Raw genomic sequence first — 13,660 nt, 5'->3', positions numbered from 1 at the left:
TAAGAAAACTGGACATTTGTTTTCAGATCATTGCAACATCATGTCCAGCTACAGTTTAGTTCACACCTGTTCACTGAGCTGTTCATGCTAGCTGGCTTGCGCTCACACCAAGGCAGTGAGCAACAGGCCAGCTCATGGCCAGTAATGGAAGGGAAAGAATAGGGGAGGGGAGGAGGAATCAGAACGAGGCAGTTCACCCAAGAAACTTTTGTCAATGAGTCTATTCTGCAGCCACTAACGGTTCTATGGAGATGAATTACTTCATGGTGGGTAACTAATGCCTTTAATGACAAATTTATTTCCTAAAACTATCGCATTGATGAGAAATGACAATGAAATGAAACATACATTTCTTTGTATTGACGAAGATAACTATAAGTTCTAACTGTAGCTAGACGTCCAATGTTGAGGTGTTATAAATTGATACTGGTGTGTCTAATCTTCGCTTTGAAGTTCCTAACCTGGCCATAATGCTGTTCTGCATTTATTTTAAAAGAGCTACTCTCCACTTTAAGCACTGTGCCATTAAGTGGAAACACTTGAATTTAAAACTACTGCAAACTTAACATATTGTCATTCCTCTGAAGGCAGCATACAGTTTGCAATTCTCCTACACTACATAATGATGCCTGACAGCTACATTTTTATTGTGAGTGCTCACTGCTTGGGTGGCAAAGAGCACGAGTGCTTGTGCTAGCCTAGCCACCTCCTGAACAGGCCTGGTTTAGTTGATGCAGTAGGAGAGTCCTTCAGTTTAGCACCTGACTGTGACACGCTATACTATCAGATGGAAGAACTTAGAAACAGTCATCCATTGAAGTTGGGGCCATTTTGTTTCATATTAGTACTTGTCTTCACTCTGCTAAAGTAATGAGAGACCTGTGTAATAACTTTGGGTGGGAACTGCTGGACCATCATGTCTGCACTCCAGACACTGGCCTTAATTTTTAAGTCATTTTAAAGCAATCCAACACCCAATTCTTCCCTCCTTCTCCTATTGAACTGTTGCTGCATTTCTAACAACTTCACTGCGAACACTAAATTTGTAACACCTCCTTCTCCTCCTCTCTCCTCCTCACCTGCTCCATCCCCTTTTCCCTCCCCCTCCCCCTCCCCCTCCTCCTCCTCCTCCTCCTCCTCCTCCTACTACTACTACTACTACTATTATTAATAATACTCATCACCATCATCATCAAAATTGTAATCACCCATCTCTCCCCTCTCTCCACCACTTTCTCCCTCTCCCAAGCGTGTTAATTGGTGTGACAAGTGCCAGTAAATGTCTCTTGTAAATTGGTTTGTACACCAAAAAATATAGCTTTTAAATTGATCATTTACTCAACTTTCACTAAAATTACTAGTATCTCCCTCACATGTGTAACATGCATTGTAGGAAATATAAAGAACTAGTACTAAACAAATGGTATTAAGATTTTGGAAAAAGTTCTTTTCTATGCGTCTTCTGATAATTTTGTGTTGCAAATACCTTAATCTGAAAAATAAATTAATATAGTGACATCTCTTTATCCTATGGCTCATCGTAATACTGAAGTGTATTTGTAAATAAGTGATCAGTTTTATGCATATGAATGACAGAAACAGACTGTGAAGGTTAATACTGTCATGTTTCAGACATTCTGTGCCCCTCTAAGGCTTCTATTGCAAATAAATGTATTTTTTATCATCTGTTCTGAAGTTATGAGTGAAGTTGTTGATCAATGATCTTTTGTGTGTAACTTTGTGTTCTCTTTCATCCTTGTATATATGGCATTTTGTTATAATTAATGTGAACTTTTTGTGGTTTCACTCAATAAAGTCTTAATCTACAGTTTTCCTGTGTAGTAGTGACACTTCCATAAACTTTATCTTGTGGTTTTACATTAGAAAAAATCTCAAAACTACAATTAATGGAAAAAGTAATCAGACTATATTTACTATGCACAATAGATGACAGTGTCAAACAGCATTGTGTAGCAAAAAGTCCCATAAAGATGCCCATTTGCAACACTCTGAAGTAGTCACCGAAAGCCTGTTGTGTACTCTGAGCTGACAAAAGTCATAGGATACCCTCTAATATCGTCTTGAACCTCATTTTGCCCAGCATAGTGCAGCAACTGACCATGGCATGGACTCAGTAAGTCGTTGGAAGTCCCCTGCAGAAATATTGAGCCATTTTTCCTCTATAGCCCTCCATAATTGTGAAATTATTGCTGGTACAGGATTTCCTGCATGAACTGATCTCTTGGTTATGTCCTATAAATGTTCAATGAGATTCATGTCGGGAGATATGGGTGGCCAAAGCATTCATTTGAATTGTCCAGTATGATCTTCAAACCAATTGTGAACAGCTGTGGCCAGGTGACATCTTTGGGAATATGAAGTCCATGCAAATGGGCTCCAGGTAGCTGAACATAACAATTTCCAGTCAGTGATTGGTTCCCTTGGACCAGAGGACCCAGTCCATTGCATGACAGCCCACACCATTATGGAGCCACCACCAGCTTGCACAGTGCTTTGTTGACGACTTGGGTCCATGGCTTCATGCAGTGTGAGCCACTCTTGAGCCCTACCACCAGCTCTTACCAGCCGAAACCAGGACTGGTCTCACCTGGGTCAGGATGCAGCTGATATGGTCACTTACCCAGGAGTGGTGCTGCAGACAATGTCGTGCTGTTAGCAAAGACACTCATATCAGTCGTCAGCTGCCATAGCCCATTAATGCCAAATTTTGCCACACTGTCCTGATGGATAAATTCGTCATACGTCCAACATTGATTTCCGTGGTTATTTCATGCAGTGTTGCTTGCCTATTAGCACTGACAACTCAACACAAACGTTGCTGCTCTCGGTCATTAAGTATAGGCCATCAATCTCTGCATTGTTCGTGGTGAGAAGTAATGCACTCTTCATACTTTGGATCTTGGAACATTGGATTACTTAAGGATTTCCAAAATGGAATGTTCCATGCAGCTAATACTCATCATTCAGCGTCTATTAATTTGCATGGTGCAGCCATAATCACATGTAAAACCTTTTCACATGACTCACCTGAGTACAAATGACAATTCTGCCAATGCACTGTCCTTTTATTCCTTATGTACACAATACTACTGACATTTGTATATGTGCACATTGCCATCCCATGATTTTTGTCACCTCAGTGCACTTTTATGTCTTTGTTTTATTTTCTCTTTGCTTCATACAATCGAGTGATTAATTAAGGCACATTCCCTTGCACAGTTCTTAATGCACGTATAATGTACTTCAATAGGACCTGCAATTTGTACAGGTGAATTTGTCTCTCATGTACAAGATCCTGTTGTGCTTAACAGAAATTAGTCTGTGTTTTGTTGTGCTAATGGTCATGGAACTGTTAACATGTGTTAAAGAAGCCATTTGATGGAATACATTTGTGGCTGTTTTCTATAATAAGTTGCAGATGATTAGTGTAGGTACCGGGCTTCACACTTGCAGTTCTTTCCTTTCTTTCTTCTTCTTCCTCCTCCTCCTCCTCCTCCTCCTCCTATGTTTGCGATACTGGGTTTGTTTATTTTGATGTGGTTATTTGTACCACAGAGGCACTTACAAATTGTCCTTTTCTAGGCAACACGAGTGCAATGGACGCCACCACTGCGGGAGAGCTTTTCATATCCATTTTGTCTTGCACAGATGTTAGCAGTTACAAGAGCGCTTAGTTTGTTCCAATGGAAAAACATAAGTGGCAAGCGTGCAGCAGAGAAACCATCACCAGCTGTGCAGGTATGTAAAATACACATTTGTGGTAAATGTAGAAGTGTTGGAATGTATCTAAAGTTTATTTCATGGTATACAGGGTGGACATTTATGCAATCATAATCACAGTGTCGTGCAAGTGTGACAAACTGTCAAGGAGCATCTCCTCCAGCTACAATGCAGTCATGCAGCCACACATACAAATGATAATAGAGGTGTTGGATGTCATCTCTGTAGGTGGCATACCACATATTTTCCTCCGGTTGATGCAGTTGATCAAGGGATGTTGTTGATAATACAGACTGGTGTAGATGCTGTGCCTTCATGTCCCAGACATGCTCATGGACAGATCTGGTGATTGTGCTGTCCAGAGGAGTTGGAAAACATGAAGAGTATATTATGTAATAAGATAATTGAGTGTGAGCATTGTCCTACTGAAAGAGCATATCCCTCTGACGTTGTAAGAATGACAACAGAAGGGACTGTATAATGGTGTGGTTGCATCCCATAGTGTCCAGAACTCTTTGAATGATCATAAGAACTGTCTGATCCTCAGAAGCTGTGGCTGTAGTTTGTTTTGTCTGATACTGTTCTGTATTTGCCACTCTCCTGGGTGACACTGCACTTGCAAGTGACAACCAGTGATACAAATGCAGAATCTTCTCTTGATATTAAACACAGATTTTTATCATTCATCCATTGAGATGTCTCTCTCACTAAATCATTGGTGGTAACCACACTGTAATGAGTGGTTAGTTCAGACATGTCAAGCAGCTCCTGTTGTATCTAGTGTGTCCAATGATCTTGAAATGGAAGAAATTTCAGTACTTTGCTCAGAAGAGCGGTGCTATTGGACACACTAATCAACAAGCAGTAAATCACCTGCAGGATCATAATACCCAATACACAGAACAATCGGAATGTCAAAAAGCCAACCACTGCCTACATATGGGCACCATTGCTTTGTTAACCCAGGTGCTGTTCAAGCCACATGTTCCTCTACATTCATCATCACCTGTCTGTAATTACTGCTGATTCATACATTGTTTATGGACATTGTTTTTGTTCAGACTTCTTTTTTGACATAGTGTCTGCTTGGTGTTGACTGTCTAGCTAGCTGTTGTGTGTTTCCACTAGGTCTGTGACACTCAGTAAGATGGTTTTGAGTTTTATACTTTTACTGAGATTGTGTTCAGCCAATAAAGTGCCAATGCAGCAAATATAACATTGGTGGCAATATATGTTGGGTGCCTACATTTTCTATGTTGAAAGAATTCCTTAACCTTTTTTAACAACCGATCAAACTGCAGGAAAAGAACTATTAGAGACAGACTGAGGTAACTGAAAAAGCTAATATGGAATAGATTTCACTACTATTACAGCATGTTGCTTGGTCAGTGCTGCTGGGGTCTCCACCAGTTGCAGCAAGTTCGGCTGACTAAGTTAGTTAGTTAGTTAGTTACGTGTTCCATTGAACAGTCTCATGGTAACCATTATGATGTGGAACTTGTCAAGAGCATAAGAAATGCATACATGAATGAAGGCTTTTTTTATTTTGCTCTCTCTTTTTTTTTAAGGCTTAAAATTTTTATTTCCTACCCCTCTCCCTTGTACAAAAATGTGCCAAGAATACCAAATTTCAGGCATTACCTCTTGCCACGGACAACGCAGTAGTTGAAGGCCTTCACATAATGACCAAGAGTAATGACATTTGTGTAGACTTGGTAGTACTAACTGACAAGAGACACTGCATGAAATAAGTGCATGAATCAATTTGGGACATATGAAAAATGTATCTGTTAGGACAGTGCAGCGAAAAGTAGCGTTAATGGGCTAGGGCAGCAGATGACCAACGTGTGTCTGCTAACAGCACGACATCACATGCAGCATCTGTCCTGGGCTCATGACCATATCTGTTGCACCCTAGATGAGTGGAAAATTGTGACCTGGTCAGATGAGTCCCAATTTCAGCTGGTAAGGGCTGTTGGTAAGGTTCTGGTGTGGCACAGACCTCACGGTCATGGATCCAAGTTGTCAACAAAACACTGTGCAAGCCAGTGGTGGCTACATAATGTTGTAGGCTATGTTTACGTGAAATGGACTGTGTCCTCTGGTCCAACTGAACCGATCATTGACTGGAAATGGTTATGTTCAGCTGCTTGAAGATCTTTTGGAGCCATTTGTGGACTTCATGCCTCAAACAAAGTCATATCACCAGGCTACAGTTGTTCACAACTAGTTTGAAGAACATTCTGGGCAATTGAGGCAAATGATTTGGTCACTCAAATTGCCGAATGTGAATCCCATTGCATATTTATGGGACATAATCAATATGTCAGTTTGTCCGCAAAATCCTGCACCAGCAACACTGTCACAATTATGGATGACTGTAGAGACAGCATGGCTCAATATTTCTGCAGGGGAGTTCCAATGACTTGCTGAGTCCATGCCACGTCAAGTTGCTGCACTATATTGGGTAAAAGGTGGTTCGATATGATATTATGAGATATCCCATGACTTTTGTCACCTTGGTGCATATTTGTTAGAATTATGTACGCCTGTCCGTAATAGTGCTTATTTGTCTATTGAACATGTACATCATTTATACACAATTTTTTTCTATTGGGGTCACAATTATATATCTTGTCTGGTAGCTGGGTACATATTCATTTTGGGTGATGCATGGACTGTTACTGTTTAATTTTTTTATTATAATTATTACATTTTCTAGTATGTATGTGTCGCCTCAGTGCACAGTTGTTGGGATGACATAAACCTGTCTGTAATAGCACTTGCTTGTCTGTTGTACATGTACATCATTTATACACAATTGTTTTTCTATCTAGGTTGCACTTACTTGTCTTGTGTGGTAACTGTGTACAGATTTAGTTTGGGTGATGCATAGAGTGTTGCTGTTTAATTTTTCGTTTTTGATAATTACATTTCCTAGTATGTATGTGCATGGAAGAGGTAGTATTCTATTTTTCTTAAATAGTTGTCTGTGTGATATTCTTTGTTCTATGCTTGTAATTTAAATGATCTTTAACTTGCCTCACAGTTTCTCCAAAATACTACACTGAGTGAGCAAAATCAAAATAAACGGTCTTGAGATTATCATATGATATGTTTCATAGTATTTGTATTTGTAGTATGAAACATATTTTACCCAGTTTTCTGTTGATCTAGTCTACATCTGTGTGGTGCCATGTCATGTTCTCTTTTATCCATTTACTGAGAAACTTTGTACTCAATGCATTTCCAATTTTGGTCCATTTATTTCAATATTGGGATTAAGTATCTTATTCAGGATGGTGAAAAAGTCCATTGATACAGTTCTTTCCACATTTGTAATCAAATTGTTTGCATGAAAGACTATTATGTTTTTGTGACGGCTTTAACATTTTTTCAGAGGTTTCTTTGGTACTTCCTGTAATTAAGATTCTGGTGTCATCTGCAAATTGGTATAGTTTTCTATTGCTACTGTTTATATCTGAGTCATTTACATATAGCAAAAACAGAATTGGACCCAGTGTAGAACTGTGTGGGACCCCATTTTTTACTGCTAATAAATCTGACTAATGGGTACCAACTGTGCCATTAGCTTTGTGTTATCTGTATGAGCTGCTTTCTTTACAGAGATATAATTTAAAACAGTTACACGCTGCTCCACTAATACCCTGATTCTGAATCTTACTAGGTAATTTATCATGATTGATGGTATTGAAGGCTTTTGATAAATCTAGGAATATGCTCAAGGTATGTTTCTGCCTGTCTAGGTATGTTTCTGTCTGTAGCATTTCACACAGAGAAGAAAATGTCACTATTTCAGGTGAATGATTTTTTTTCTAAAACCATGCTCTTGTTCTATTAGTATTTTATATTTATTTAAGAAATTAGGCAGTTATAAAAATGGTTTTGCTAGGATTTTTGAAAATACAGACAATAGAGAACAGGTCTTTAATTTGATAATTTTTAAGTATGTTGGAAAGTTCCCAGTGGAGGAGGACAGGTTTACAAGATAAGTTATGTCTCCACATTTTTTACAACATAATCTGGTATATTATCTATTTCTGGTGGAGTGTTTGGCTTTTAGCAACTTCATTTCTTACTGTACGTCCTGTATACTTGTGTTCAATTTTTGATGTCAAGGGTGTGTGGTGCTTATGTGTGACATTTTGCACTATAAGTTTTTCTGCTACATTTACAAAATGCTGATAGTTTTGAATTTTCTTACAATTGTATATTATTAATTTTAATTTTGTTGCTTCCTGTTTCTTTCTTTGCAGCATTCCAAACAGCTTTCTTTTTATTGGATGCATTTCTTATGCATATATCATTTTTCAGTGTTTTTTCACTTTTTGCTAGCTTTGTGAATGTTGTTTTATAGTTTTTAAAATACCTATCAGATTCAGGTGTTGTGTGACACTTTTTAGTAATTATGTACAGGAATTGTTTCTGTGCACATTATTTTATAATACCTGGAGTGATCCATTTGTTTGTGTGAGAGATTTTTGACTTGCTGATTTTAAGTCGAAATGCTACATCAAAATAATATTTAATTGTATCAAGATATTGAATTTCTCATATGTATTCTCAGTACGATAAATTTATTCTTGTGGCTCCTTCTAAAATTGAAAAAAATCTAAATATTTTGATTTCCTAATTATTGTAAGTTCTGCTCTAATATATACTTGTCAATTTGGTAACCTTTTCACTTTCAGTTTGAAAAAATATGATTTGGCCATAGGGGTCTCGAAGTCCAGTCCTTACTATTTCTGCTTTGTAATTTTGTTGAGTAGAGTTAAGTATTATTTGATCTAGTGTGAACTTTGTATAACAAGTTTTTCATGTGGGCAGTGTATTGCAATTTTTAAGTTACAAAAGTCTAAGAGATTCAATAACTCTGGTCTTACTTTATAGGGTTTGCTAAAATCTATATTGAAAATACCACAGATCATCAGGATAGTTTGTTTGTTTCATTCCATTTGAATTAATGTGTTGGAGAAAGTTCTTTTATGCCTCCATGAGGAGATCTGTACAGGCATACTACAACTGTTGTGACTGATCGTAATTCTGTGGCTGATATTTCAATATCCTTTTCACTATTTAATTTCTTTAGTTGTTTTAGATGTTTGTAAGCTAGTCCTTGTTGAAAAATATGCAGTTTTACCATACTGGAGTTGCTTTCTAAAAGTGTTGGCTGCTAATTCATAGTTTATGTCACTGTTTTTAATGCATCCTCTGTTAACAAGAGCTAATTCAAAGTATGGAAGTATCAGTTAACTCTTTTGAAAGCATTAGTTAAAATTCTGTTAACGTATTGCTTAGGGACAGAATGTTCTGATGGAAATATAATAATGATCCACTTACTCTTATTCCTCATTAAATCTCTCAAGTAGGTGATCTAATGAACTGAGGGCTAGAGCTCGTTCATTTTTTGTATGCTTATTTGTATGAGGGTTGTTCGGAATTTGTTGTGGTACGTCATGGAATATTCACGCTTCAGCCCCTGTGGTTTCATGGATTTCCAGCTGGTGGTGGTGCTATACATAGCCTCCAAAACATCATCTGTAATAGGGGTGTGTTCCAAGCAGAAAGCTGTCAGTTTCTTTTGGCAGAAAATCAGGTCATCGCAGATATTCATAGGTGCTTGCAGGATGTCTACGAAGACCTGGCAGTGAACAAAAGTGTGGTAAGTCGCTGGGCAAGGTGTCTGTCATCATTGAAACTAGATCATGCCAACTTGTCCACTCTCCCACATGCTGGCCAGTTGCACACACCCTCAAGAATTCAAGGGAATGATTGTGTATTCATCACCACAGAATGCAAATGAACTGCTTCTCAATGACAATACAAGGCCTCACACAAGTCTGTGCACCTGAGAGGAGCTCACAAAACTTCATTGGACTGTTCTTCCTCATCCACCCTACAGTCCAGATCTCACACCTTCTGATTTCCATCTATTTGGCCCAATGAAGGCTGCACTCCATGGGAAGCAGTACGTGCTCCATGGGAAGCAGTACGTGGATGATGGGGAGTTTATTGATCCAGCAAGACGTTGACAAGTAGAGTGGCATTATGTGGTCACGTAGTCTCTCCCAGTAAGGTGATACAAGGCCGTTGCATTGAACGAAGATTATGTTGAAAAATAAGGTTTTGTAGTCAAAACAGTGGAGAATAGTATGGTCTATTGGAATACGCAATAAAACCAGCCTACTTTCAGGGGAAAAAAATGTGTTGCATAACTTATTGAATGTCCCTCATTTTATCACCCTCTTCACTAAAAATTAGTATCCCTTAGTTTCCTATAAATGCATACACATCTGCCAATACTTTACTGCAAATTTTAAAGCCTAACCTTTCCAAATGCAATACATTTTATGCGAGGCACTTATTCATAAAGAATTTATTAAGATCCAAAAATGCTGCCTCAAAAGTATCACATTGTTCCCCAGTCATTTATCCTGTCTATATAAGCTTTGCTCACTGATTTGCTGTGCATAATTCCACTGTCACTATCTTGGATTTGGGATAGACATTTTTGGCTGGCTTTTATATTTCATGGCCTCACTTTTACAGTAGCTCCAAAGAGAATTCGTCCCCATGTGCATAGACATCTTTGTATATTTCAAGGCGGACTGTTGGTCTAACCTTCTTTGAGTTTTGTCTGACACTCCAAACATTTTTCAGGTGAAACTTCCTGGCAGATTAAAACTGTGTGCCGGACCGAGACTCGAACTCGGTACGTTTGCCTTTCGCCGGCAAGTGCTCTACCAACTGAGCTACCCAAGCAAGACTCACGCCCCGTCCTCGCAGCTTTACTTCTGCCAGTACCTCGTCTCCTACCTTCCATTCATTTTTCATGTGTTTATTCATCTGATGTGTCCTGATGTGAGATAATACATTGATTTTACAGTTTGGGACATTGATGTTTTTCATAAGCGAAACTGCAGCTCAGGAACTCATTTTCGACAAACTGTTTCTCTTCATGATTATTGGTCCTATTTATGTTTCTTACTTTAGTTCATTTGTATGTGCGTGTTGATGTCACATGTATTCAGTCCTGGTTGTTCATGGGATATTGTTATCCAGTGCGGAATTGGTTAGTGATTTGCTGTGCTGTGGTCAATCTGTTTGCTATTACAATCCGTGATGATGTTAGACATTGCCTCATCATCACTACATTGCTGCCCTCAGCAGATGACTGCCAGCATAGATTTCCCCCCAATCGAGGTACTCGTGGGTCACCCTTGAAATGCCAGTGAAAAATCCAGTGCTTGCACAACATTGACTCATAGGTGTCCCATGCATCAGGCACCCACACTTGTAGTGTGATGTGAAGTGATGATCCCCCACATCTTACCACTTGTGTGTTGCACTAAACCAAAAACAAGGTTTAATGATATCCCATTCACATGACACACAAAACTGTTCCATTAATTGTGACCAAACAACTCTCTCCCCAACTCTGCAGTTATTCTTGATTCCATTGTTTGTGAGTATAACACTCTAATAATACATTTTAAACGTGGCTGTTACTCAGCAGCCATATACTAGTTTCAACATAGGATTCTGCAGGCAACTAGTTGCAACTGTTTGGTACATTGACCTAGGTTTCAGCACCTACTACGTGCGTCCTCATCAAAATGAAATATTGATAAACTGTAAAATTACATTGCAAAAAAGCAATGTACCAATTTTAGACCAGCTATACTCAAGTCAAAAATAAAATAAAACATTCCAGCCTGTGCCACATGGCAAGTCACCTTCAGTAGGTGTTGAAACATAGTTCAGTGTACCAAACAGTAATTTGCAACCGGTTGGCTGTATAATCCTATGCTGAAACGCACTAATAATGTTAAAAATCTTCCCACTGACATACTGCACTTTGAGATCTGTAAATAAGTAAATATAGCACACATTTCAATGCGAGATGTATGTAAATTTCCACGATGAAACTTCATCTTGAAACCTGGCAGAAAATCCAAAGAGATTCTGGTGGTATGTAAAGTATGCTAATGGCAAGACACAATTAGTTTCTTCTCTGCACAATAGAAATGGAAATACTATCGATGATAGTGCCACTAAAGCAAAGTTACTGCACATGGTTTTCTGAAATATCTTCACCAAAGAAGAAAAGTGAATATCCCCAAATTCAAATCAAGAATGACTGCCAATGGGAGAATTTAGATGTAGATATCCTCAGAGTAGTGAAGCAACTTACATCACTTAATAAAAGCAAGACTTCCAGTTCATATTGTATACTAACGAGGTTCACTCGCTCGACGAAAGATCCATACCCCAAGACTTGAAAGTTGCACAGGTCACATCAGTATTCGAGAAATGCAGTAAGGGTAATCCACTAAATTACAGGCCTGTATCATTGATGCTGACATGCACAGAATTTTGGAACATGTATTGTGTTCGAACATTATGAATTATCTCAAAGAGAACAGTCTGTTGACACATAGTCAACCCAAAGTATCACAGTTTGTAGTAATTGATGGAAAGTTATCGAGTGAAACAGAAGTTATAAATGATTTAGGAGACAATCTCAGCAGCCATCTTAGATTGTTTGCCTATGATACTGTCATTTATCATCTAGTAAAGTCATCAGCAGGTCAAAACCAATTGCAAAATGATTTAGATAAGGTATCTGTACAGTGTGAAAATTGGCAATTGACCCTAAATAATGAAAAGTGTGAGGTCATACACATGAGTGCTAAAAGGAAATTTGTTAAACTTCAGTTACATGGTAGATCAATCAAGTCTAAAGGCCGTAAATTCAACTAAATACCTTGGAAGTACAATTACTCACAACTTATATTGGAAAGAACGCATAGAAAATGTTGCGAGGAAGGTAAACCAAAGACTGTGTTTTATTGGCAGAACACTTTGAAAATGCAACAGATGAGCTAAAGAGACTGCCTACACAATACTGCCTACACAATGCTTGTCCACCCTCTGTTGGAGTACTGCTGCACAGTGTGGGATCCTTAACAGATAGGATTAACAAAGTAAATCAAGAAAGTTCAAAGAAGGGCAGCACATTTTATATTGTTGAGAAATAGGGGAGAAAGTGTCATGAGCATGATACACGCCTTGGGCTGGACATCACTAAAACAAAGGCGTTTCTCATTGCAGTGGGATCTTCTCACTAAATTTCAATCACCAACTTTCTCCTCTGAATGCAAAAATATATTGTATATGCTTACCTACATAGGGAGAAATGATTCATCATAGTAAAATAGGGAAATCAGAGCTTACACAAAAAGATATAGGTGTTTGTTTCTTCCATGGGCTGTTCAAGAGTGGAATAACAGCGAATTATTGTGAAGGTGGTACAATGAAGCCTCATCCAGGCACTTAAGTGTGATTTACAGAGTAGCCATGTTGATGTAGATAAAATGTTTTCATTGATATTTATATGATTCTTGAATAATGACTAAAGGGAAGAAATGGATATTATGGCAGACGTAATTAGTTTTAGCTTATTTTGTAAGTCTTTTTATAGCATGTACTAGTCCTTGCACATTTTGGTATTGTTGGTTCATCATATAGTAATTTATTTTTCTTATTCCACTCATTTAGGTTTGGCTCATAACCTTTTTGACTTGGATTTCTCTAACAACCTGGCAGTTTGCACAGTTTGTGCTCTGTACACAGACAATAGCAATCTATTTTATGCATACTGCAGGTCTGACAGACAGGAAAACTGTTCTCATGGTTCTTCGGGGGCTGATTGTAAGTATTGTGAACTCTATATGAGCAAGTAGATAAAAAAATATGTAATTAGTTAGTCTGTCAAGTCTATCTGTCAGTTGTACTCAATATTGGTCTTGAAATTGTATTTTCATCTACTTTCTTGAAATATCATGGTATTGAATAGTACTTAATCAAGGCACTCGAGTTGAGTTTCAGAGCAAGC

General features: G+C 38.2%; 1 protein-coding gene across 1 annotated transcript in view; it reads left to right on the top strand.

The window, feature by feature from the left end:
* LOC124555372 (probable C-mannosyltransferase DPY19L1) overlaps positions 1 to 13,660 on the top strand; it is a 222,190-nt gene that overhangs the window by 102,470 nt on the left and 106,060 nt on the right. Inside the window, exons 6-7 of the mRNA XM_047129261.1 lie at positions 3,604 to 3,759; positions 13,324 to 13,476. Coding sequence (XP_046985217.1) covers positions 3,604 to 3,759; positions 13,324 to 13,476 — 309 coding nt within the window. The remainder of the gene's footprint in view (positions 1 to 3,603; positions 3,760 to 13,323; positions 13,477 to 13,660) is intronic.

This window comes from Schistocerca americana, chromosome X, assembly GCF_021461395.2.
Source record: "Schistocerca americana isolate TAMUIC-IGC-003095 chromosome X, iqSchAmer2.1, whole genome shotgun sequence".
Taxonomy (NCBI): domain Eukaryota; kingdom Metazoa; phylum Arthropoda; class Insecta; order Orthoptera; family Acrididae; genus Schistocerca; species Schistocerca americana.
The sequence above is the reverse complement of the archived record's forward strand: the minus strand, read 5'-3'. Positions and strand labels throughout refer to the sequence as shown.